We start from the raw sequence: 24,567 nt of genomic DNA on the forward strand, positions 1-24,567 counted from the left end.
AACAATCCGACTTAGGCTACTGTCATGCAAATTTCCAACAAGAACCATAAGGTTATGAACTCTGGAGCTGACAGTTCTCATTCCACATCAATTTAATTAAATTTCCAGTACAATGAGGGACTGATAAGAAAGGAGTTTAAGCCATTTTAATCCCATAATAATAATAATGAAATTTTAAACTTTTCTAAAAATAGAACATTTTCCTTTTTAATTTAACAAAAAAGTTACATATTTTTGAAAATAACTATTCTGTTGCAAAATATTCTCTATCTGATCATGAACTTTGTTTTCTGATATTTGGTTCATCTGAAATTCTGCGTGTTGTGTATATCATGTGGCTCTGCTACTCACAGGAGAAAAGGGGAAATGTTTGCCATTATGTTGTGGTTAGTTTGTCACCTTTCTCTCTCTTGTCAAAACCAATTGTATTTTATCCATATTCACAATAAATTTCAAGCCATTGTGGTTGTTATATGCCTGCTGCTATTTTCCTCACACACACACACACACACACACACACACACACACACACACACACACACACACGGGGGGGGGGGGGGGGGGGGGGGAAGAGAGAGAGCATATTTGTAGACCCAAGCATACACTTGCACAATTGATGTTTGGGGGGATAAAATATGCAAAAGGAAACACAGTTCAGCATTATGTGCTGGTGGTTCTTATACCTCGAGCATATTGCATTGAACTGACACTTGTATGTTTACAAAGTATGTCATGATAAATACCAAAAACTTTGTAAATTATGAAGATTTTACTTTATTAAATTTAAAATTGCTGTTTGATTTTATAGAAATGATTGATAGTGACATAAGCATTTGCTTTTTTTCTGTTGCAGGTAGAGTAATAACAGCAGCATATGTCCCACTAATAAATTACCACAGCTTATTCCCAGATGCAATGACAGCACTACAGTTATTAATGCCATCAGCTGCGAGAAGAGGGATGTGAAATTGACTGAAAATGCCAAAAAACAAATGTACACTAGACTGTGAGATCACATTTGTGATAATTATGTGGCACAGGAACACATAGGGTGCATTCTGAAAATCAGCTTGTTTCAGAATGTGTATGTTGTGTCAACATGTGAAATTTATTCTGTATATAATGAATATTTGATAAATGTGTGAGATATTAGTGTATGTTAATATTTTTATGTTGTTTAAACTTTTTATGTTAGGAGAATGAGAGTATTTCTATGTTGTAATGTGTTTATCTTTTTGTACAGTTGCATTGTACTGAAGTAAAGCATTGACTTTGTGATTTATTGTTTTTACTTGTTGTGCAAGTTTGATAAAGATCTGACGGGAGTGTTGATGGTACTGTAAATTGACATATTAAATAAAAAGATTTTTTTGTACTGTAACATTCACCTTTAAGCCCGAACAATGAAGTCAGGTGGGGGATTCACTGGTGGGTGTCAATTCAGAAATAAAGCAGACACTAAGAAAAAGAAGCAACTGGACAGACAAAAGCAGAAATAAATATTGAAGTTCAAATGTTCATAAATTGAAAACTAACTCCAGCTTTAGGTGGCAAGAGTATATTTCTGCAGATGAAGAAATGGGTGAACATAGTGCCAAAGTTGTATCAGGGTCTCTGTCTTTCTTTCACCCACCCACACACAGCTGTTGGGAGTTTTGCCTTTCTATCAGGCAATTAGCATGTTCTCTTTTAAATTGTGATTCCATGAATAATACTTACCAAGTTCGTATCCTACCTCACTGTAGGAACTCTACTAGATACCTCGTGGTTCAGGTTTAGCAAACCAACCTTATACTGGTTGATCGGTGGTGCTATGTGACATGGTTTGAGTGGACGTAGTTAAATGCAATGTTGGCATTTTCGTCTTTTGGAGAGTAAGTTTCTTGGTTTGACCACCAGAGTGGACTACACGTGGGGGGTACAGGCTGTCATTCTCTCAATAGGCGATTTTCCCGTGTTCAAAATACAGTTCTGATTGGTGTTATTCTGAATGTTATAACATTCAAATAGCATCATCCCATGTAGGCTTTCATGGCCGGCGTCTTCATCAGTAAACACTTCCGGGCTAAATTGCCGTGGTCGATCTGTAGAACTTCTTCTCCCTGACGTTTCCTTCTCAACTACGGAGAACATCTTCCGAGGTGAGTCAACGACTGGCTGCTAGGAGCTGGGACGGCCGTTTATTCTCGTATGGAGTTGGCATTTCTACGTGAGCGGATACATCAGACACGACGAGGACTGGCGGTATGTGATAGTCAACTGCTAAATCTTCATTTACTTATTAGCAATACTATGCAGTTTTGTCATTGAAACAAAGTGGACAGTTTAACATTTAGATCTATGGAGATTAGTGAAGAAGTGTCTTCCAATAGGCAGAAGGAGAAGTTTGATCGCCTACAAGAGGGCCGACAGGAAACACCGATTCCAAACAATTCCCAAACCGTTATTAATTTATCATAAAAAGGATAGTCTAAGGATGAACTTCCTGTTCTGTCTAAAGGAGGGAATTTTGCAATCACTCCATCCAAGGTTCCTATGGAGGACATTATTGCTAATGTAGAGGCAGGAATTAGTCAGTTACCATCATATTCTGCTGATGAAATTAGGATGGAAACCTCCAGATACTACGTAAAGCTAAGCCACCCAGCAGCAATCTGCCTCAAGGGGAAAGGAAGACATTGCGGGAGATCAATGCAGACAAGAACGTTGTTATAGTTGCAGCTGACAAGGGAAATGTTACTGTTTTAATGAATACTGAAGATTATCACAAGATCATCAGTGATCTCCCGGAACCCAGCACATACAAGAAATTGAAAAATGATCCTACAACGAATGTGCTGAATGCCACCAATCGTCTGATAAAACAGTCTTCCATTCCTACAGAAGTTAAAAATTATCTTTGTAAAATGGAGGTTTATCCTCAGAGATTATATGGATTACCAAAGGTACACAAGCCTGATGTTCCTTTGAGACTGATAGTCAGCACAATTGGAGTTCCCACCCAAGAATTAGCCAGACACCTTGCCTCTTTGTTACAACCTTACATAGGCAAAACTGAGAGTCATATTAAAAACTCTCTACACTTCATTTAGAAATTGAGGGAAATTACTCTCGGTCCTAATGACATCCTTGTCAGTTTTGATATAGTGTCTTTGTTCACTATGGTTCCAGTTGATGAAGCGCTCGCTCTCTCTCTCTCTCTCTCTCTCTCTCTCTCTCTCTCTCTCTCTCTCTCTCAACCTATTTTCAGTACAATGGTGAATTTTATGAACAGATCGATGGGATAGCCATGGGAAGCCCCCTAAGCCCCGCAATTGCGAATTTATTCATGGAATATTTTGAACATCAAGCACTGCAGCCTGCCACAAAAAGCCCCTCGAAGTGGTATCGGTATGTGGATGATACCTTTGTAATATGGAATCAAGAGGAAGAGGACTTGAATGATTTCCTGGTGCACTTAAATAGCATCAACCCAAAGATCAAATTTACCGTGGGGAAAGAAAATAATGGACAACTTAACTTTTTGGATGTTGTTGTTGTTGTTGTTGTTGTCTTCAGTCCTGAGACTGGCCTGATGCAGCTCTCCATGCTACTCTATCCTGTGCAAGCTGCTTCATCTCCCAGTATCTACTACAACCTACATCCTTCTGAATCTGCTTAGTGTACTCATCTCTCGGTCTCCCTCTACGATTTTTACCCTCCACACTGCCCTCCAATGCTAAATTTGTGATCCCTTGATGCCTCAAAACATGTCCTACCAACCGATCCCTTCTTCTAGTCAAGTTGTGCCACAAACTTCTCTTCTCCCCAATCCTATTCAATACCTCCTCATTAGTTACGTGCTCTATCCACCTTATCTTCAGTATTCTTCTGTAGCACCACATTTCGAAAGCTTCTATTCTCTTCTTGTCCAAACTAGTTATCGTCCATGTTTTACTTCCATACATGGCTACACTCCAAACAAATACTTTCAGAAACGACTTCCTGTCATTTAAATCTATACTCGATGTTAACAAATTTCTCTTCTTCAGAAACGCTTTCCTTGCCATTGCCAGTCTACATTTTATATCCTCTCTACTTCGACCATCATCAGTTATTTTACTTCCTAAATAGCAAAACTCCTTTACTACTTTAAGTGTCTCATTTCCTAATCTAATTCCCTCAGCATCACCCGATTTAATTTGACTACATTCCATTATCCTCGTTTTTCTTTTGTTGATGCTCATCTTATATCCTCCTTTCAAGACACTGTCCATTCCGTTCAACTGCTCTTCCAAGTCCTTTGTTGTCTCTGACAGAATTACAATGCCATCAGCGAACCTAAGAGTTTTTACTTCGTCTCCATGAATTTTAATACCTACTCCAAATTTTTCTTTTGTTTCCTTTACTGCTTGCTCAATACACAGATTGAATAACATCGGGGAGAGGCTACAACCCTGTCTCAATCCTTTCCCAACCACTGCTTCCCTTTCATGCCCCTCGACTCTTATGACTGCCATCTGGTTTCTGTACAAATTGTAAATAGCCTTTCGCTCCCTGTATTTTACCCCTGCCACCTTTAGAATTTGAAAAAGAGTATTCCAGTCAACATTGTCAAAAGCTTTCTCTAAGTCTACAAATGCTAGAAACGTAGGTTTGCCTTTTCTTAATCTTTCTTCTAAGATAAGTCGTAAGGTCAGTATTGCCTCACGTGTTCCAACATTTCGACGGAATCCGAACTGATCCTCCCCGAGGTCCGCATCTTTGTCATGACTGGCTCTCCCAAGGCCGTCAGTAGTTCTAATGGAATGTTGTCTACTCCGGGGGCCTTGTTTCGACTCAGGTCTTTCAGTGCTCTGTCAAACTCTTCACGCAGTATTGTATCTCCCATTTCGTCTTCATCTACATCCTCTTCCATTTCCATAATATTGTCCTCAAGTACATCACCCTTGTATAAACCTTCTATATATCAGTTATCAAACGGGTGGATGGGACCTTAGGCAATAAGGTTTACGGGAAAGCTACACATACTGATTGCTACCTCCATAAGAACTCAAACCACCACCCTAGGCAAAAGAGGGGGTCATAAAAACACTAGTGGATAGGGCCAATAATATTTGTGAACCAGGTTACTTACAAGAAGAACTAAATCATTTACGAATGGCTTTTGCGAAAAATGGTTATACGAAAAACAAGATTAACCGAGCACTTCACCCAAGTAGAAAAATTCCTAAAAATAGGAGACAGCAACAACCATCAGCTGGAAAAGTATTTCTTCCGTTCATCCATAACATCACGGATCGCATTGGGAAAGTACTAGCCAAGTTTCAGGTGGAGACTATTTTCAGACCTACTAAGAAAATTAGTGAATGCCTAAGATCAACAAAAGATGCTCGTCACCCCCTAGCCACCCCAGGGGTATATAAAATTCCGTGTAGTTGTGGCAGGGTTTACATAGGAACTACAAAAAGAAGCATCAACACACGTTTGACGGAGCACAAAAGAAACTCGCTTGGAACATATTGACAAATTGGCAGTAGCGGAACATGTTTTTAAGGATGGAGACATGAAATACAATTTGCATGATTATACACGATGCGTAGAGAGGCAATTAAAATCCACAAACATCAATACAATTTTAATCCTAGAGGAGGAGGATTAAAATTGGATAAGATATGGCGGTCAACGTTGCATCAATCACGTGACAATTGATTGCCTGCAATCAAGAGAACAGACAATAGCCAGAGATAGCTACACATCGACGCCACGTGACCTGCGGTGGCGCCCTCTACGATCTCCATATAAACGGCGGCCCCAGCTCCTAGCAGCCAGTCGTCAACTTACCTCGGAAGATGTTCTCCGTAGTTGAGAACGAAATGTCAGGGAGAAGAAGTTCTACAGATTGACCACGGCAATTTAGCCCGGAAGTGTTTACTGATTCAAATAGCATTTCAGGCAATATCATTACAAAATGTTATCTTTTTATGTAGTTAAAAGCTTACAGATAGTTAAATTGGTCTTGTGATCAGCAATGCTCTCTTATTGACTGAAGCTCTGATGATGTCACAGGTTAGCAGTAGGGCGAAGCTAAACATTTGTTACAGGAGTGTTATTCCTTACTTTTTCTGTAAACAGTTCAGTTATTTAGTAAAAGGGAAATGCATCTACAGCTTTTAAGTAACAATGGAAAGGAATTTTGTGAAGGTTAATGTTTGTTCTGTGTTCTTCAAAAACAAGTTAGATTTTCATTTTCCAGATGTAAGAAATGTGAAAATTGCTTTGTAAGTGAAATATACTTACATTTTAAAGCTAATTGTTGCTAGAGATACTTATATACAATTAGGAAAAAAATTATAAGCTCCTACTTGTTTGTGTCAATAGACTTACTCTAAAAACACTACAAAATATTATACACGATAAACATGTTTGTAAAAGAGGATTGCTACATGGATTTAGTGTTTTTCCAACCAAATCCATTTCACTTTTAAATGAACATTCTAATTTTTACCGTATCCACTGATGATACAGTATGTGCACACATGTGCAGCTACAGTTCGGATTCAGGTTAAATTTTGTGTGTATGTAAATTCATCTTGCACACTTGTTACTCTTTACAAATCATTATGCAGGATTAAAAAATTGTCAGGTTAACTTGTGTCAATGATACACTTGCATTCTCTACTTATTGTATGCATTTAAGGACTTGAAATTAAGTGTTCATTTTTCATTCTGTACGTTGCCCATTCATTCCAGGACAAGTAGTACCTGCAAAGTGAGGGCAGTTTGTATTCTGCTATTTTGGTTCTGAATGAAAATGTAGACAAAATAGTTTTTAGTGCCATGATTGTGCAGCTTAGTTGGTGGTTGTAAGCGCACGGTGGCCTTTCTCATGTGGGCTATCAATAGAATGAAAGACCTTTGTGTGCTTCAGTGGAATGCTACTGGTAAAAGCCAGCAGTTTCTTAGAGTGGGCACTTCACTTAAATATAATACTGTGAAGCAGCTGTCAAGAAATCGAAATTGTCGTATTCTGAAGTGGTACATTGCAAATGTAAACATAAGCATACCAACCTGTATGGGATATTACCTTACACCTTTGCAGGTGCAGACCATAATATTTAAAAGCGAGATAATAGAATAATTTCATATGGAGAGTTTACTTACATCCTCATAGAAGCACACACAGTGACCACTATCTCATTTGGGTCTTTGAAGAGCTACAGACCTTCTCATTCTTTGGAACAGTGTAGCAGTACATATCCTTTGCAACTTATTTTCCGAAATATAAATTCCAAAGCAAGCTATGACTGTGAATGAGTTTTTCGACAGTAGCAGTAATGTGCTAGCTAGTGATATCACATGACTTGAGCATTTTAGTGAGCTTTCAAATAATTTTAATTTAATTTCTGTTTTTTAATATTGAAATTCATGATGAAGAAAGCATGTTATGAGAATAAAATGACAGACATTTAAACAATTTCCGGAACACAATCAAAAGCTTAGAGACAGAGTTAATCCAAGTGTTTCTTGACTTTACTGCGCTGAACTAGAGTTTGTCTGAAGTCAATGTTCATAAGTGCCAAAGCATTTTGACATTTTTCTCAATATTTATACCCAGAGCTGTGCTTTTACAGCTAATCTTTTTGTTACACAATTCTTAGAAGTATTGTTGTCTGATGCCTGCAGGGTACATACAAGCTCTTTTTCCACAAAAAAAGTTTTCATTGAAAATACACAAGTCTTTAATCCTGTTGTTTTAAGAACTTTTGTGCCTCAGTGATACAGATAACCGTACCATAGGTGCAACCACAATGGAGGGGTGTCTGTCGAGAGGCCAGACAAACGTGTGGTTCCTAAAGAGGGGCAGGAGCCTTTTCAGTAGTTGCAGCGGCAACAGTCTGGATGATTGACTGATCTGGCCTTGTAACACTAACCAAAATGGCCTTGTTGAGCTGGCACTGCGAACGGCTGAAAGTAAGGGGAAACTACAGCCGCAATTTTTCCCGAGGACATGCAGCTTTACTGTACGGTTAAATGATGATGGCTTCCTCTTGGGTAAAATATTCCGGAGGTAAAATAGTCCCCCATTCGGATATCCGGGGAGAAACTACTCAAGAGGACGTCGTTATCAGGAGAAAGAAAACTGGCGTTCTACGGATCGGAGCGTGGAATGTCAGATCCCTTAATCGGGCAGGTAGGTTAGAAAATTTAAAAAGGGAAATGGATAGGTTAAAGTTAGATATAGTGGGAATTAGTGAAGTTTCATGGCAGGAGGAACAGGACTTTTGGTCAGATGAATACAGGGTTATAAATACAAAGTCAAATAGGGGTAATGCAGGAGTAGGCTTAATAATGAATAAAAAAAATAGGAATGTGGGTAAGCTACTACAAACAGCATAGTGAACGCCTTATTGTGGCCAAGATACACGAAGCCCACGCCTACTACAGTAGTACAAGTTTATATGCCAACTAGCTATGCAGATGAAGAAGATATTGAAGAAATTTTTGATGAGATAAAAGAAATTATTCAGATAGTGAAGGGAGACGAAAATTTAATAGTCATGGTTGACTGGAATTCGACAGTAGGAAAACGAAGTGAAGGAAACGCAGTAGGTGAATATGGATTGGAGCTAAGAAATGAAAGAGGAACCCGTCTGATAGAATTTTGCACAGAGCACAACTTAATCATAGCTAGCACTTGGTTCAAGAATCATACAAGAAGATTGTATACATGGAAGAAGCCTGGGGAGACTGACAGGTTTCAGATAGATTATATAATGGTAAGACAGATTTAGGAACCAGGTTTTAAATTGTATGATATTTCCAGGGGCAGATGTGGACTCTGACCACAATCTATTGGTTATGACCTGTAGATTAAAATTAAAGAAACTGCAAAAAGGAGATGGGACCTGGATAAACTGAAAGAACCAGAGGTTGTACAGAGTTTCAGGGAGAGCATAAGGGAACAATTGACAGGACTGGGGGAAAGAAATACAGTAGAAGAAGAATGGGTAGCTTTGAGGGATGAAGTAGTGAAGGCAGCAGAGGATCAAGTAGGTAAAAAGATGAAGGCTAGTAGAAATCCTTGGGTAACAGAAGAAATATTGAATTTCATTGATGAAAGGAGAAAATATAAAAATGCACTAAAAGAAGCAGGCAAAGGGGAATACAAACATCTCAAGAATGATATTGACAGGAAGTGCAAAATGGCTAAGCAGGGATGGCTAGAGGACAAATGTAAGGTTGTAGAGGCTTAACTCACTAGGGGTAAGATAGATACCGCCTACAGGAAAATTAAAGAGACCTTTGGAGATAAGAGAAACACTTGTTTGAATATCAAGATCTCGGATGGAAACCCAGCTCTAAGCGAAGAAGGGAAAGCAGAAGGGTGGAAGGAGTATATAGAGGGTCTATACAAGGGCGATGTACTTGAGGACAATATTATAGAAATGGAAGAGGATGTAGATGAAGATGAAATGGGAGATATGATACTGTGTGAAGAGTTTGACAGAGCACTGTAAGACCTAAGTCAAAACAAGGCCCTGGGAGTAGACAACATTCCATTAGAACTACTGACATCCTTGGGAGAGCCAGTCCTGACAAAACTCTACCATCTGGTGAGCAAAATGTTTGAGACAAGCGAAATACCCTCAGACTTAAGAGGAATATAATAATTCCAATCCCAAAGAAAGCAGGTGTTGACAGATTTGAAAATTATCGAACTATGAGTTTAATAAGTCACGGCTGCAAAATAATAACGCGCCTTCTTTACAGACGAATGGAAAAACTCTTAGAAGCCGACCTCGGGGAAGATCAGTTTGGATTCCGTAGAAATACTGGAACACGTGAGGCAATACTGACCTTACGACTTATCTTAGAAGAAAGATTAAGGAAAGGCAAATCTACGTTTCTAGCATTTGTAGACTTAGAGGAAGCTTTTGACAATGTTGACTGGAATACTCTCTTTCAAATTCTGAAGGTGGCAGGAGTAAAATACAGGGAGTGAAAGGCTATTTACAATTTGTACAGAAACCAGGTGGCAGTTATAAGAGTCGAGGGACATGAAAGGGGGACAGTGGTTGGGAAGGGAGTGAGACAGGGTTGCAGTCTCTCCCCGATGTTATTCAATCTGTATATTGAGCAAGCAGTGAAGGAAACAAAAGAAAATTTTAGGACCAGGTATTAAAATCCATGGAGAAGAAATAAAAATTTTAAGGTTCGCCGATGACATTGTAATTCTGTCGGAGACAGCAAAGGTCTTGGAAGAGCAGTTGAACGCAATGGACAGTGTCTTGAAAGGTGGATATAAAATGAACATCAACAAAAGCAAAGTGAGGATAATGGAATGTAGTCAAGTTAACTCAGGTGATGCTGATGGAATTAGAATGGGAAATGAGACACTTAAAGTGGTAAAGGAGTTTTGCTATTTGGGGAGCAAAATAACAGATGATGGTTGAAGTAGAGAGGATATAAAATGTAGACTGGCAATGGCAAGGAAAGCGTTTCTGAAGAAGAGAAATTTGTTAACATCGAGTATAGATTTAAGTGTCAGGAAGTAGTTTCTGAAAGTATTTGTATGGAGTATGGCCATGTATGGAATTAAATGTGGATGATAAATAGTTTGGACAAGAAGAGAATAGAAGCTTTCGAAATGTGGTGCTACAGAAGAATGCTGAAGATATGATGGGTAGATCACATAACTAATGAGGAGGTATTGAATAGAATTGGGGAGAAGAGGAGTTTGTGGCACAACTTGATTAGAAGGGATCGGTTGGTAGGACATGTTCTGAGGCATCAAGGGATCACCAATTTAATATTGGAGGGTAAAAATCGTATAGGGAGACCAAGAGATGAATACACTAAGCAGATTCAGAAGGATGTAGGTTGCAGTAGGTACTGGGAGATTAAGAAGCTTGCACAAGATAGAGTAGCATGGAGAGGTGCATAAAACCAGTCTCAGGACTGACGGCCGCAACAACAAAAAAAACTAATGCTTTAAGACAACTAAAAATCTCATTCATTGAGTTGCCTTCTATTTTCCGTAGTAAGTTAAACAACTTAAATATTACAGGGATTGAAGGATTTATGTTTTGTTCTTTTCAAATACATTTGTGTCGATCATAAGTACACAAATATTTATTGAACTTGGTGCATTTGTAACCCCCCTCTCAATTGTCGAGTGATCAAAAACAGGCCATCTTCAGTATGAATGATAGCCAAAGCATTAACATTTACGGTGCCCTCCAGACTATCTTACAAGATGGTTTTGTAGTTGCCTCCCTTGTTAAGTCTGTTGGTCCTGTGGCAGATTTAGCGTTTTTTTGTTTTTTTTTACAATAAATTAGGGTGCAAATCAGACAAAAGAAAAAAAAAATATTGCTTAGCAATTTCGTGCTTGTAATAAGAGAGCAAATAAATTGTCTCCCGTAACTGAACACAGACATCATCTTTTTGACAACTGCTAACTTACCTTGAGAGGAAGGGATCTGTTTGCTCTGCCCCCTCCTTGTATTTGAGGTCACAGATATCGTGTCACTTGACCTTTGTAATCTTTGAAATGAGGAAGCATACAATTCAGGAGAAGCAAGTTAACTTTCCTAGTTAATTAATGAGTTTATCACACAGAAGTAAATTTAGTGAAGTTGGTTTTATTTTACTTTTCCTAGAATTTTAGATTTTGAAGTCCTGTCTGCAAGACTGGACTCAAATTTCGTTATCACTTTTGCATGGAATAGTACCAAACTGGGATGTTAATCAAGCAAAAGATTTAACAATTAAAAAAAAGTGCTTTACAATAGTTACTGTACTGTTATAGACATCTCAAGTCTACACTGCAACTTTAAAGAAAGCTTTCTCATTATTGAAATGAGAATGTTCACTATGTAATTATATGAAGGTACACAGCTTAGCAGATGTGGAAAAAAGAGTGACTTCAGGAATTCTAGGTAGTGAGATTAAAGTGAAGTATAAAATTATCAAAAGGTGGTATTGCCTGTAAGAGCCTGAGGCACAGTTTCAGGAGCCAACTTGGAAAGGCTGTGCTCAGTACCTTCACAACTGCAAACCCTTCCTTTACCCCCCCCCCCCCTCTTCACAAGCGTGTGTTTGTTTCTTAGGGGGGGGGGGGGGGTGACAATCATATGTACAAACTCTCACTCCACTGTGGAGAGCTTTTTAATTTAATCCAGTATATTGCACAAAGTCTGGTGATCACAAAATTATCGCCGCCACCATCTCTCCTCATATTGGTGGCCAACTACAACTGTAAAAATTCCTTACACCAGCAGGAGTCGACCAAGCAACCTCAGTGTCACATCACCACACAGACGTGTTAGCAACCTTGGCTACAACGGCAGCTAGTAAAGTATCTAAAGAAAAGGAGATTGCAATGGGTTCCTAGTGTTACACACCATATGACTAAATTTAATGCAAAATTGAAATGGTAAAGTTTACTTAAGGCTTTTGTTGAATTTGCTTTAATCACAGCTGCTTCTCCAACAAATATGTTCCGAAGACAAACTTAAACACCACCACCCCAATGTAATATACATTGTACTCAAGCAAACTGTTGTTCAGCCACTGTAAATTGCAGATGTTTTCATACTGCTTGATAAGCCACCCATCTATATTGTGATACTTCACTTACCTTGACAACACCAGTGTTGTTAATGAAAATTTAAATGTTCATGTTTATAGATCAACTTTCTTCATTTGAACCATTTTTTGTATTCTTAGATAACCCATTCGTAAAGGAGCAACTTAGTATCAAGTACTATGGTCAAGAATACATGACCATATTGAAAAAGGGCGTAGACTGATGTAATGAGTTGCGATCAAGGGTAATACTTTTTTCATGAATTTGCAATACACTATATGATCAAAAATATCCAGACATATATCGTAGTAGGGTGCACATAAGGAAGTAACAAATGTGCAAGGTGGGGGAGGCAGAGAATACTTTTTGATGGTACCAGTGTGCCCTTTGTCTCCATCCCACACCTGGTGCTTCAGCCATTGTGTACCCAACTGCAGGGGCAAGTACTACACCCAGTCATTGTTTCCACTTTTGATTCTGCTTAGCAGAATCATATGCGTGGGAAACTGTCACTGTCACTTCTTAACATAATTTTTGTCGTGTTTACTTTGTCACCTTTAATGAACAGTGTAATTGGTCAGTAACACTACCATACTTAACTAATTTGAAAATAAATGCTCAAGTTACTACACACTATCTGATGCGCTTGCTACAGGAAAATGCAGCAGAATGACAGTATGGGCTGGAGCATTGTGGTACGCTGCCACTGGGCACACCCCTATAGTGGACATTAAAATTGGGTGTGTCCACCCATCACATTCATGACGGCTTGAGTTCTTGTGGAGAGACTTTCAATGAGGTGTCTATCTGTGGAGAAATGACAGCCCATTTTTCCTCAAGCTCAAACCCTGTCTTTGGCCCTTGGTTTGGTTTAGATACATTGATGACGTTTTTACCATGTGACTCATAGTGAGGCTGACCTATTAAAATTCCCGGAATCTCTTAATACAAAAAAATGGCTATGAGCACTATGGGACTTAACTTCTGTGGTCATCAGTCCCCTAGAACTTAGAGCTACTTAAACCTAACTAACCTAAGGACATGACACACATCCATGTCTGAGGCAGGATTCGAACCTGCAACCGTAGTGGTCGCGCAGTTCCAGACTGTAGCGCCTAGAACTGCTCGGCCACCCCGGCCATCCTGTAAATACATTCTCCCAGTTAATCCCGTGCCACTTTCTTTCACTTTCATGCCTTTCCTCAATGAAAGTCAGCTACGCACTTCTGTTCACATTAAATCTATTAACAAACAACAAAACTTAAATTTTGACAGTTGCCATCTTTTCCACGTCAAATGTAACCTATTGTCTAAGGCATTGGAGGCAAACATATGTGTTCAGATGCAGACTCTTTACAGCAATACACCACTATTCTCACCTCAGCCTTCACTGGACATAATTACTCCATCAGCCTAGTTCAAAAGCAGATTTTTTGGGCCACCACATCCAATCCTCGCACTGCTGGTCCCTCCAAAAAACGACTTGTGATTACACCACTTGTCACTCAGTATTATCCTGGTCTTGAATGTGTTAATCAGTTACTTCAACAAGGCTGTGACCTACTAAAATCGTGAACTAAAATGAGGTCCATTCTGTCTGAGATTTTGTTCACCCTCAGCTAGAACTAGCTTTTCATTGCCTTCTCAGTCTCCGCATTACCTTTGTCAGTCACTACGCTCCTTCTGCACCAATCTCCCTACCTTATGGCTCCTACTCCTACGATTATCCCCACTGTAAGACTAGCTCTATTCGCCCTCCGACCACCACCTATAATACCCTTTTCACTGGCAAAATGTGTACTATCAAAGGAAGAGCCACTTGCGAAACGACGTCGTATACCAGTTGTTATGAGAGTGTATACTGGCAATACACAATATCCTATTACAGAGCATGCTCTACAACCTGATAGTTGTGCCCTCGGTGCCTGTCTCACCGTACATGCCATCTGGATTCTTCCCCCAGACACCAGTTTCTCATAAATCTGCATGTGGAAGTGGCACTACAACATGTCCTTTTCTCACCACTCAACAGGCCTTAATTTCGTTATTTTCTTCGGTCTCAGAATTTCCTCACATGAATTATTCCTTTCTTCACCCCCTTTCAGTTTTCTTCATCTTTCATTTTTTGACCTGTCAATTTTTTTCCACACCCCTCCTACCTCTATTACATACAGTGCACTTAGCTTTCTTCTCTTATTGACTGATGCACAATGTTTTAGCTGTAATCTTGTATATTACCCTGTCTTCCAGCTTTAAGTTTCAGGTTTTCAAATCTCATCGAGTGCAACAACCAGTCTTTCCTTTTCATCCCATCCGGTAAGTCTCCTTGACCCAGGGTTCTGAGCAACTTTTCTGAACTCTATCCCTCTTCCTCCCTCTTCAACCATTCTGCCAGAAGAAGTAGCCACTGGCTCCGAAAGATTGCAGGCTGTAACACTTTTTTATACGTGTGTTCTCCTACTGCTGCTTAATGAGTAGGTTTTTTAACTTGTCACACAGATATTTTGTTGGATTCAGGTTGAAACTCTGAGCAGGCGAATCCATTTCAGGAATATTATTTATCACTAAACCATTGCCTCACAGTTACTGGTTTATGATAGGGTGAATTGTTGGAAAAAAAAAACAGTCATCCCCAACTGTCCCTCTGCTGTATGCAATACACAATATTGTAAAATATGTTCATATCCTTACAAATTTAGTGTTTCGTGTAAGTGCCATAAGGAGATCATGAAAAACACCCCTATACCGTAACACCACACCCTACATATTTCGTAGTTGGCAGGTAATGTTCTCCAGACTTCATCAGCCTCAATCCTTCCTTTGGATGCCCAAAGGGTATAGCATGATGCATCTTTCATTTCCAGTCATCCACTATCCAATGGTTTTGTTCATTACACCTTCCCAAGTGTCACTTAGCACTGAGAACAAAAATGTGAGGCTTTCGAGGAACTGCTCAACCATTGTACCCAATTCTTTTTAACTCCATACATACAGTTATGGTATTAGCTAGACTGCTGGTAGCATTTTCGAGCTAGTGATTCCTTCTGTTGATTTCATGTGACTATTTACAACCACCCTCCACAATACTCAATGCTTCCTATGTGCTTTGTTTCGGTTTACCTGTGATTGTTCCTTCATGTTTCCATTTCACAATTTCGTCACAGACAGTCGACTTGGGCAGCTCTGGATGGATCTGTTTCTCGGAAGACATCCAATGACTACTCTGTGTTCTAAGTCACTGAGCTGTTCTGAGCCACCCATTGTGTTGTTAGTGTTTTATACTGACAACACAATATTCTTATTATTATGCTGGTGGGTCTGGCTCTCATGACAGTTTGTGGTCAATGCTAAATTACATAGGGGTGCCCATATATTGTTGATCATAGTGTTCACAGAGCGGGAATGTCTAAGGGAAATCCCCTTTTTTGCAAAAGTTGGAAAGGCACTCACCTAGTGTCATGATATAGGCCAGAATACTATTCTGGTCCTTACCACACTAGACTATTCAATGTGGAGGATAATCGGGTCCCACTGAAATGTACCATTTGTCCATGCATGGGAGCTTCTGCAGCATCGCAGAATTAGAAACCGGAAAAGCTGTTAGAATGACTGACATAAAAGTAGATATCTTAGGTTTTGCGAAACAACTCAAATCGCTTAAGAAAGGCAAGTTTTCCAGTCCAGATGGTATACCAATCAGGTTCCTTTCAGAGTATGCAAACACAATAGTGCCTTTCTTAGCAATCATATACAACCACTCACTTGACGAAAGGTCTGTTCCTAAAGGCTGGAAAGTAGCACAGGTCACACCAATATTCAAGAAAGGAAATAGGAGTAACCCATTGAATTACAGACCCTTATCACTGACCTCAATTTGCAGTAGGATTTTGGAGCATATACTGTACTCGAACATCATGAATCACCTTGAAGAAAATGACTTATTGGTACTTAACCAACACAGATTCAGAAAATATTGTTGTTGTGCAACACAAGGGATCTCAGATCAATTCCATATTCCTAGATTTCCAGAAGGCTTTTGATACTGTTCCTCACAATCGACTATTAATCAAATTGCGTGAATATGGAGTATCGTCTCAGTTGTGTGACTGGATTCGTGATTTCCTCTCAGAGAGGTCACAGTTAATAGTGATAGACAGTAAATCATTGAGTAGAACAGAAGAGATATCTGGTGTTCCACACAGACCCTCTGCTGTTCCTGATTTACATAAATGATCTAGGTGATAATCTGAGCAGCCCCCTTAGATTGTTTGCACATGACAATGTAATTTACTGTATAGTAAAATCATCAGACGATCAATTCCAATTACAAAATGATCTGGAGATAATTTCTGTATGGTGTGAAAAGTGGCAGTAGGCACTAAACAAGGTCATTCGCATGGATACTAAAAGAAACCTGATAAATTTTGGGTGTACGATAAATCACACAAATCTAAAGGCAGTCAATTTGATTAAATACCTAGGAATTACAATTATGGGCAACTTCAATTGTGAAAACCACATAGATAATATTGTGGGGAAGGCGAAACAAAGACTGTGCTTTGTTGGCAGAACACATAGAAGATGCAACAAACCCACTAAAGAGGCAGTCTACATTACACTTGTCCGTCCTCTGCTGGAATATTGCTGCGTGATGTGGGATCCTTACCAGGTAGGATTGGCGGAGGACATCAAAAAACTGCAAAGAAGGGCAGCCCGTTTCGTGTTATCGTGCAATAAGGGTGAGAGTGTCACTGATATGATACGCAAGTTGGGGTGGCAGTCACTGAAACAAAGGCGGTTTTCTTTGCGGCAAGATCTATCTACGAAATTTCAATCACCAACTTTCGCTTCCGAATCGAAAATATAGGCAGAAATGATCATCATAATAAAAAAAATGGGAAATGAGAGCTAGAACGGAAAGATTTAGGTGTTCCTTTTCCCCACGCGCCATTCGAGAGTGGAATGGTAGAGAAGCAGTATGAAAATGGTTCGATGAACCCTCTACCGGGCACTTAAGTGTGAATTGAGAGTAACCATGTAGATGTAGATTGCGCAATGTCCCACTTGTGGCTGCAGTCGCAGTCCATGTACTCTTTATTATTTACAGTGTGCATGGTAATTGAAGTGATGCACTCCTCTGTAAATTTAATTGGAAGACCAGCATTAATTGTCTACACTGCTGCATTACCAAATAAGTCTTAGTAAGGGGTGCCAGTCCCACTTGTGCCCCACAAGACAGGGTTAAATTTCACAACTCAAACATCAATAATTAAAAGCTTAGTAGCTGTTTAACTATTTTCAGGCAAAGTTCCGATAATAGGTCAGTGTCAGGAAATTTTCATCGCTAACAGTTCAGTATACCACCTTTGACTCGCTGTTAGCGATTGGCATTAATGTGTGATGTAGTTAAAAGGGAACAAGGTAAATGTCACGCAAACATACCATGCTCAAATTTGCACAGAAACAAATTAAGTTTATTTGTATCAGATCATCCTAGCCAAGTCTGTAACAGCTGATGCCTCCACACACCACTCAGAGCCCTTCTTTCATTGAACAATTTTACACTCATTAATCCTCAATAATTGCAGAGAGCAAGAAAGTGCCTAAGCAGAATTTGAAGCCTGTTGCTGATATCACACTTCCAAATACTTTGTACACTTCCCGTACCAGGAAAGTAACTTGGTAGATCCAGAAGGATCACTATCAGTGTAATGTGGAAAACAAGCAATTTATCTGGGGTCCAGTGCGGCATGATCATAAGGTTTCAGGTCAAGGGAGGAAGCATTTCCAAAATAGCTAAAATTGCAAACTGTTCACATGCCACTGTATTTAAAGTATACCGCAGATGGCAAATGTTGCTATCCAAAAAGGTGCCGAGGCAATTGTGATGCACCATGCATAACAGAAAGTGAATGAACCAGGCTACAGAGATGTGTACGGGCGAATAGACATGCAACTGTTCAGCAACTGACCACCCAGATGGACCAAGAAGCTAACAACATGTCCAACAATGCTCGGTGAACATTGCTGTGTATGGGCCTTCGTAGCAGGCAGTTTGTTCTTGCACGCTTACTGATGCTGTTCATCAGTAACGAAGGTCGGAATATGCATGCCTAATGAGTGGCAACAGATGGCCTTTGCAGATAAATCACATTTTATGTTCCATTGAACAGACTGCTGTTGGCGTGTGCAGCATCAAACATCTGAAAGAAAACAGTCTGCAACAGCTGTCGGAAGGGTGCAACCTGGAGGGCATTCCCTGGATAATCTCATCACTCTGGAAGGTACAATAGAGTGACACAAATATATATCTATCCTTGAGGGCCATGTCCACCCCTTTGCGCAGATTGTTAATCCATGGCACAATGGCATTTACCAGCAGGGCAATGCAACATATCACACAGTTCACAGTGTACGTGTGTGGTGCATAGAGCACCAGGTTGAGTTTGTCATACACCCCTAACCACCAGAGACCCTGTATTTAAACCCAATTGAGAATCTGTGGGACCACTTATATCAGGCTCTTTGCACCATGGATTCTGAACCAAGAAACCTAGCGAAGCTGGGTACAGCACTGGCATAGCTCCACATCCCTGTTGGTACCTTCCAGAACATCACCGACTCTTTTGCTGCACATCTTGCAGTTTTCACAATGCAAAATGTGGTTATTCAGGCTTTTGACAGGTGGCCTCATTAGTGTGACTGGACAGTCATCCATAATTTAAGAAGAAGCAGAAGTTAGAAATTGACAATATGCTTGAAGTATACCATTTTCAAAAGAATTATCATCTCTAAAAGAAAGGTAAGCAAAACCCAAGTCAATACTGATCACTACTGTACTACTGGTTTGATGATCAAAACCATTGATGATTAATTAATGAAAATGAGCAAATTAAAAAATATATCTAAAGTTAAAATGAGTTTAAATTGGTAGCACTGTACAAGAATCTAAAAAGTCTATAATAAATAAAATAAATTCATACTGCATCTCTAAAATATGAAATGATTATTCTCAACTGAAATGCTTGATTAAAGGAAAATCAGTAAATGTGTGAAGCCAACCAACCTTAATTAATTCTCTGTATTACTGGGCCAACATAAATTGCCATCTGAAATGTATATTTAAATAAATGACCACAATCTATTGGTTATGACCTGTAGATTAAAACTAAAGAAACTGCAAAAAGGTGGGAATTTAAGGAGATGGGACCTGGATAAACTAAAAAAACCAGAGGTTGTACAGAGTTTCAGGGAGAGCATAAGGGAGCAATTGACAGGACTGGGGGAAAGAAATACGGTGGAAGAAGAATAGGTAGCTTTGAGGGATGAAGTAGTGAAGGCAGCAGAGGATCAAGTAGGTAAAAAGACGAGGGCTAGTAGAAATTCTCGGGCAACAGAAGAAATATTGAATTTAATTGATGAAAGGAGAAAATATAAAAATGCAGTAAATAAAGCTGGCAAAAAGGAATACAAATGTCTCAAAAATGAGATCGACAGGAAGTGCAAAATTGCTAAGCAGGGATGGCTAGAGGACAAATGTAAGGATGTAGACGCTTATCTCACTAGGGGTAAGATATATACTGCCTGCAGGAAAATTAAAGAGACCTTTGGAGATAAGAGGACCACTTGTATGAACATCAAGAGCTCAGATGGAAACCCAATTCTAAACCAAGAAGGTAAAGCAGAAAGGTGGAAGGAGTATATAGAGGGTCTATACAAGGGTGATGTACTTGAAGACAATATTATAGAAATGGAAGAGGATGTAGATGAAGATGAAATGGGAGATACGTTACTGTGTGAAGAGTTTGACAGAGCACTGAAAGACCTAAGTCAAAACAAGGCCCCCGGCGTAGACAACATTCCATTGGAACTACTGACGGCCTTGGGAGAGCCAGTCCTGACAAAACTCTACCATCTGGTGAGCAAGATGTATGAGACAGGTGAAATACCCTCAGACTTCAAGAAGAATATAATAATTCCAATCCCAAAGAAAGCAGGTGTTGACAGATGTGAAAATTACCGAACTATCAGTTTAATAAGCCACAGCTGCAAAATACTAACACGAATTCTTTACAGACGAATGGAAAAACTAGTAGAAGCCGACCTCGGGGGAGATCAGTTTGGATTCCGTAGAAATGTTGGAACACGCGAGGCAATACTGACCCTACGACTTATCTTAGAAGCTAGATTAAGGAAGGGCAAACCTATGTTTCTAGCATTTGTAGACTTAGAGAAAGCATTTGACAATGTTGATTGGAATATTCCCTTTCAAATTCTGAAGGTAGCAGGGGTAAAATACAGGAAGCGAAAGGCTATTTACAATTTGTACAGAAACCAGATGGCAGTTATACAAGTCGAGGGACATGAAAAGGAAGCAGTGGTTGGGAAGGGAGTAAGACAGGGTTGTAGTCTCTCCCCGATGTATATTGAGCAAGCAGTAAAGGAAACAAAAGAAAAATTCGGAGTAGGTATTAAAATCCATGGAGAAGAAATAAAAAAACTGAGGTTCGCTGATGACATTGTAATTCTGTCAGAGACAGCAAAGGACTTGGAAGAGCAGTTGAATGGAATGGATAGTGTCTTGAAAGGAGGATATAAGATGAACATCAACATAAGCAAAACGACGATAATGGAATGTAGTCGAATTAAGTCGGGTGATGCTGAGGGGATTAGATTAGGAAATGAGACACTTAAAGTAGTAAAGGAATTTTGCTATTTGGGGAGCAAAATAACTGATTATGGTCGAAGTAGAGAGGATATAAAATGTAGACTGGCAATGGAAGGAAAGCGTTTCTGAAGATGAGAAATTTGTTAACATTGAGTATAGATTTAAGTCTCAGGAAGTCATTTCTGAAAGTATTTGTATGGAGTGTAGCCATGTATGGAAGTGAAACATGGATGATAAATAGTTTGGACAAGAAGAGAATAGAAGCTTTCGAAATGTGGTGCTACAGAAGAATGCTGAAGATTAGATGGGTAGATCACATAACTAATGAGGAAGTATTGAATAGGATTGGGGAGAAGAGAAGTTTGTGGCACAACTTTACCAGAAGAAGGGATCGGTTGGTAGGACATGTTAAGGGATCACCAATTTAGTATTGGAGGGCAGCGCGGAGGGTAAAAATCGTAGAGGGAGACCAAGAGATGACTACACTAAGCAGATTCAGAAGGATGTAGGTTGCAGTAGGTACTGGGAGATGAAGAAGCTTGCACAAGATAGAGTAGCACGGAGAGCTGCATCAAACCAGTCTCAGGACTGAAGACCACAACAACAACAACAACAACAACAAGTAGAACGTAATCAGTAGGGTCTTGCTGTGAACCCAATTATCTTTAAAAAATCAATGAAATCATTGCGGAAAATGCATTGAAAAATGAATTATTCCTGAAGTTCTCATGGCCAGTCATTAGACATACCATGAGTTTAATGCGCCTCCCGTTCATGCCCATGGTTGCACAACTTCTCTTAAAGCACAGTTTCGGCATTGTTACATTGCCAGGTTTTTGTTTTCAGGTTTACCTCAATATTCTACATGCTGCCCCCTGATTTATGTGGTTTAGATTTTACAATTGCATAAAAGGTCTGTTAAGATACGTTGCAGTCCAGCAAAAAAGAGTCATTGCTCCTGCCCTAACAAGCCTATCAGCTTGCTCCTTACCATTAATTCCTGAGTGACCAGAGACCTATTACAGGTTTACCACATTGCATTGCCCTAGCCTCAGAAAAGTTTGATGGTACTCTGCAACAATCTTTGATCTTGTTGCAGAGGCTAACATGAGCTTTTGGAGCTGCTTGGCTATCCTTGTAACAACTATGTGGATTCTCCTCCACATACGCTCAAAATGAATATCTCTGCCTGGAATACTGATGTGGGATGCCAGAGGGGGAATAGTTTTGCAGCTGGTTTCTCTTCCATAGGTGACTGAAAACAATCAATTGTGGGCATCCGCTGTTCACATTGCCATCGCAACCCAGTGGCAACCTCTGCTGCCTTACTCGTTCTCCACCGTGCTGAGCTCAGGTCCATGCCTCTGTCCAGAGGGAATCATGCGAAACTAGGCTTGTGTGCTCACTTCTCTTTAATTCCTTCCCTCTTTCCTTTATTAGTGGCCCTCTAGTTCTCAGATTTTTTTCCTTTCTCCATCACCTCGACATCACAAGGATAAGTCATAAGAACCCTTCAATAGGGCACAAGCTTCTAGTAATTCTATAGTAACCCGAAAATTTTCTCCTCATTCCCCAAAGAAATGTTTCAAAACTTCAGCAATGCCCTTTAGAGTTACATGAAGCCAGATATATGAGCACATATAAGTTATGTTTGGTAGAAAAGTTAATCTTATGTTATGCCACATACAAGGACATCAGTTTTGTGACAATCCTATCCTCTTCAGAACATAGATGCTGTGTTCATATGACTACCTTCTACTTTGCATAATGTTTTGTTAGCTTTCCTTTGGCATCATGCCGGTGTTCATACTTTTGTGCCACATCCTGCAAGAGCCTGTGGATGTCTTTCAAAATGGGAGTTGTTCTCCCACTATTCCACACAGATATATTACTTTTCCCTGGAAATGTAAAGATTCTCCCATTCTTCTAATAATGATTTTATGAAACGTGCAATTCTAATGGAAGGCAATCGGACTTTTTAGCTGTGCTTTCTCCTCTTCCTTTGCTAATTAATATTTGTACACTCGTTTTCAAATAACACATGCAGACAATATTTAAAACTTTCTTGAAGTATATTTCAATAAAATGTAAAAATGTTGTCATGAATTAACCAGACATTATTACTTAATGTACAGCTAATGTGAGAACACGGAATTGTTACAGACGATAAAATAGGGTGAAAAAACAACAGAGGTCATAAGCACCCATGTCATAACTGTAGAATACTAATACAAAAAAGAAGTTAAAATTGTCTACATTTGAAGTCCAATCACTGGAAGAAAAGAACAGCTAAAAACAGAGGAAGGTCCATCAAATATGCTGTAGAGACAGTGGAGGTCCTAAACCAAAGATTAGATGTCCTTCACCATATTGCTATGATGGATAAGAAGTAAAACGCAGTCGACAGGCTGTGCGTTGTTCACTAAAATTACCTTTAATTCAGACGGCATATATACACTGGAATGTAAGTGGTTACAAAAAGGGCATTTGGTTAGCAAATGGTGAACTGTCAAAGGTTGACAACAATGGGTACAAAGTAATAAGGGTTCACCACATAACAAATGAAGATGGCTAGAAGGACAGTGCCCAATACAGAACCTAGCTAAAATGATGTCCTCATGGCAAGAGGCTCGAGAGGTCAACGAAGCTGCTGGGAGAGAATTAATTCCTCAGAGCTTGTTTCCATGAAGAGAATACTATTGGTGACACTAAAATGACATCACCTACCAGCAGGTGGCAACATGGAGGTAATCTGAAGGAACAAAAGAGCTAGCAGGCCAAGATAGGAAGATTGCAGCCTTGGCAGTATTGTTGGCAGCTTCATTTCTTGTCAGAGCACCATGACTCAGAGTAGTTTGTTTGGGAAGCAAATGAAGTTCAAGATGAATACAGGCTGCCACATGAAGCCAAGGCAGAGAAGGCTTCACACCCATCGGGAATATGGCAGGTAGCGTGAAGTTGAGCTACTGGCGCAGTAGCCAAAAGCGAACTCCGGGACGTAAGAGAAGAAGGGCATGCCCCATACTGGCAGTCAAGGGAGTCATCAAAAAAGAGGACATAGGATGGGTGGCCAGATATGGTAGACAAAATGCATGCATATCTGCAACGCCACTCCTGTATGACAATGATAGTTCAGCAGCTTCTGCATAGAGTCTCAACCAAGCTAGTGTAAAAGGTGCCAGTGACCATATGTAGTCTACAATGTTGGATTGTTTCAGATGGTGTATGATGGACGGACTCGAATAAACTAAACACCCATAGTCAAGGGATCAGTACAAATGCAAGAGGGTAGTCTGATCTGCTCCTCAGGAAGTACCACTTAGGA

General features: G+C 39.7%; 1 protein-coding gene across 8 annotated transcripts in view; it reads left to right on the forward strand.

Moving 5' to 3' along the window:
* The window catches only part of LOC126272632 (RNA-binding protein 39), a 72,144-nt gene extending 70,763 nt beyond the window's left edge, over nt 1–1,381 (forward strand). For all 8 annotated transcript variants that reach the window (XM_049975598.1, XM_049975600.1, XM_049975601.1 and 5 more), the window contains one exon: nt 854–1,381. In XM_049975598.1, coding sequence (XP_049831555.1) covers nt 854–966 — 113 coding nt within the window. In that variant the 3' untranslated portion in view covers nt 967–1,381. The remainder of the gene's footprint in view (nt 1–853) is intronic.
* Nucleotides 1,382–24,567: the final 23,186 nt, after the last annotated feature.

The sequence above is a fragment of the Schistocerca gregaria genome, chromosome 5, assembly GCF_023897955.1.
Source record: "Schistocerca gregaria isolate iqSchGreg1 chromosome 5, iqSchGreg1.2, whole genome shotgun sequence".
Lineage (NCBI taxonomy): Eukaryota > Metazoa > Arthropoda > Insecta > Orthoptera > Acrididae > Schistocerca > Schistocerca gregaria.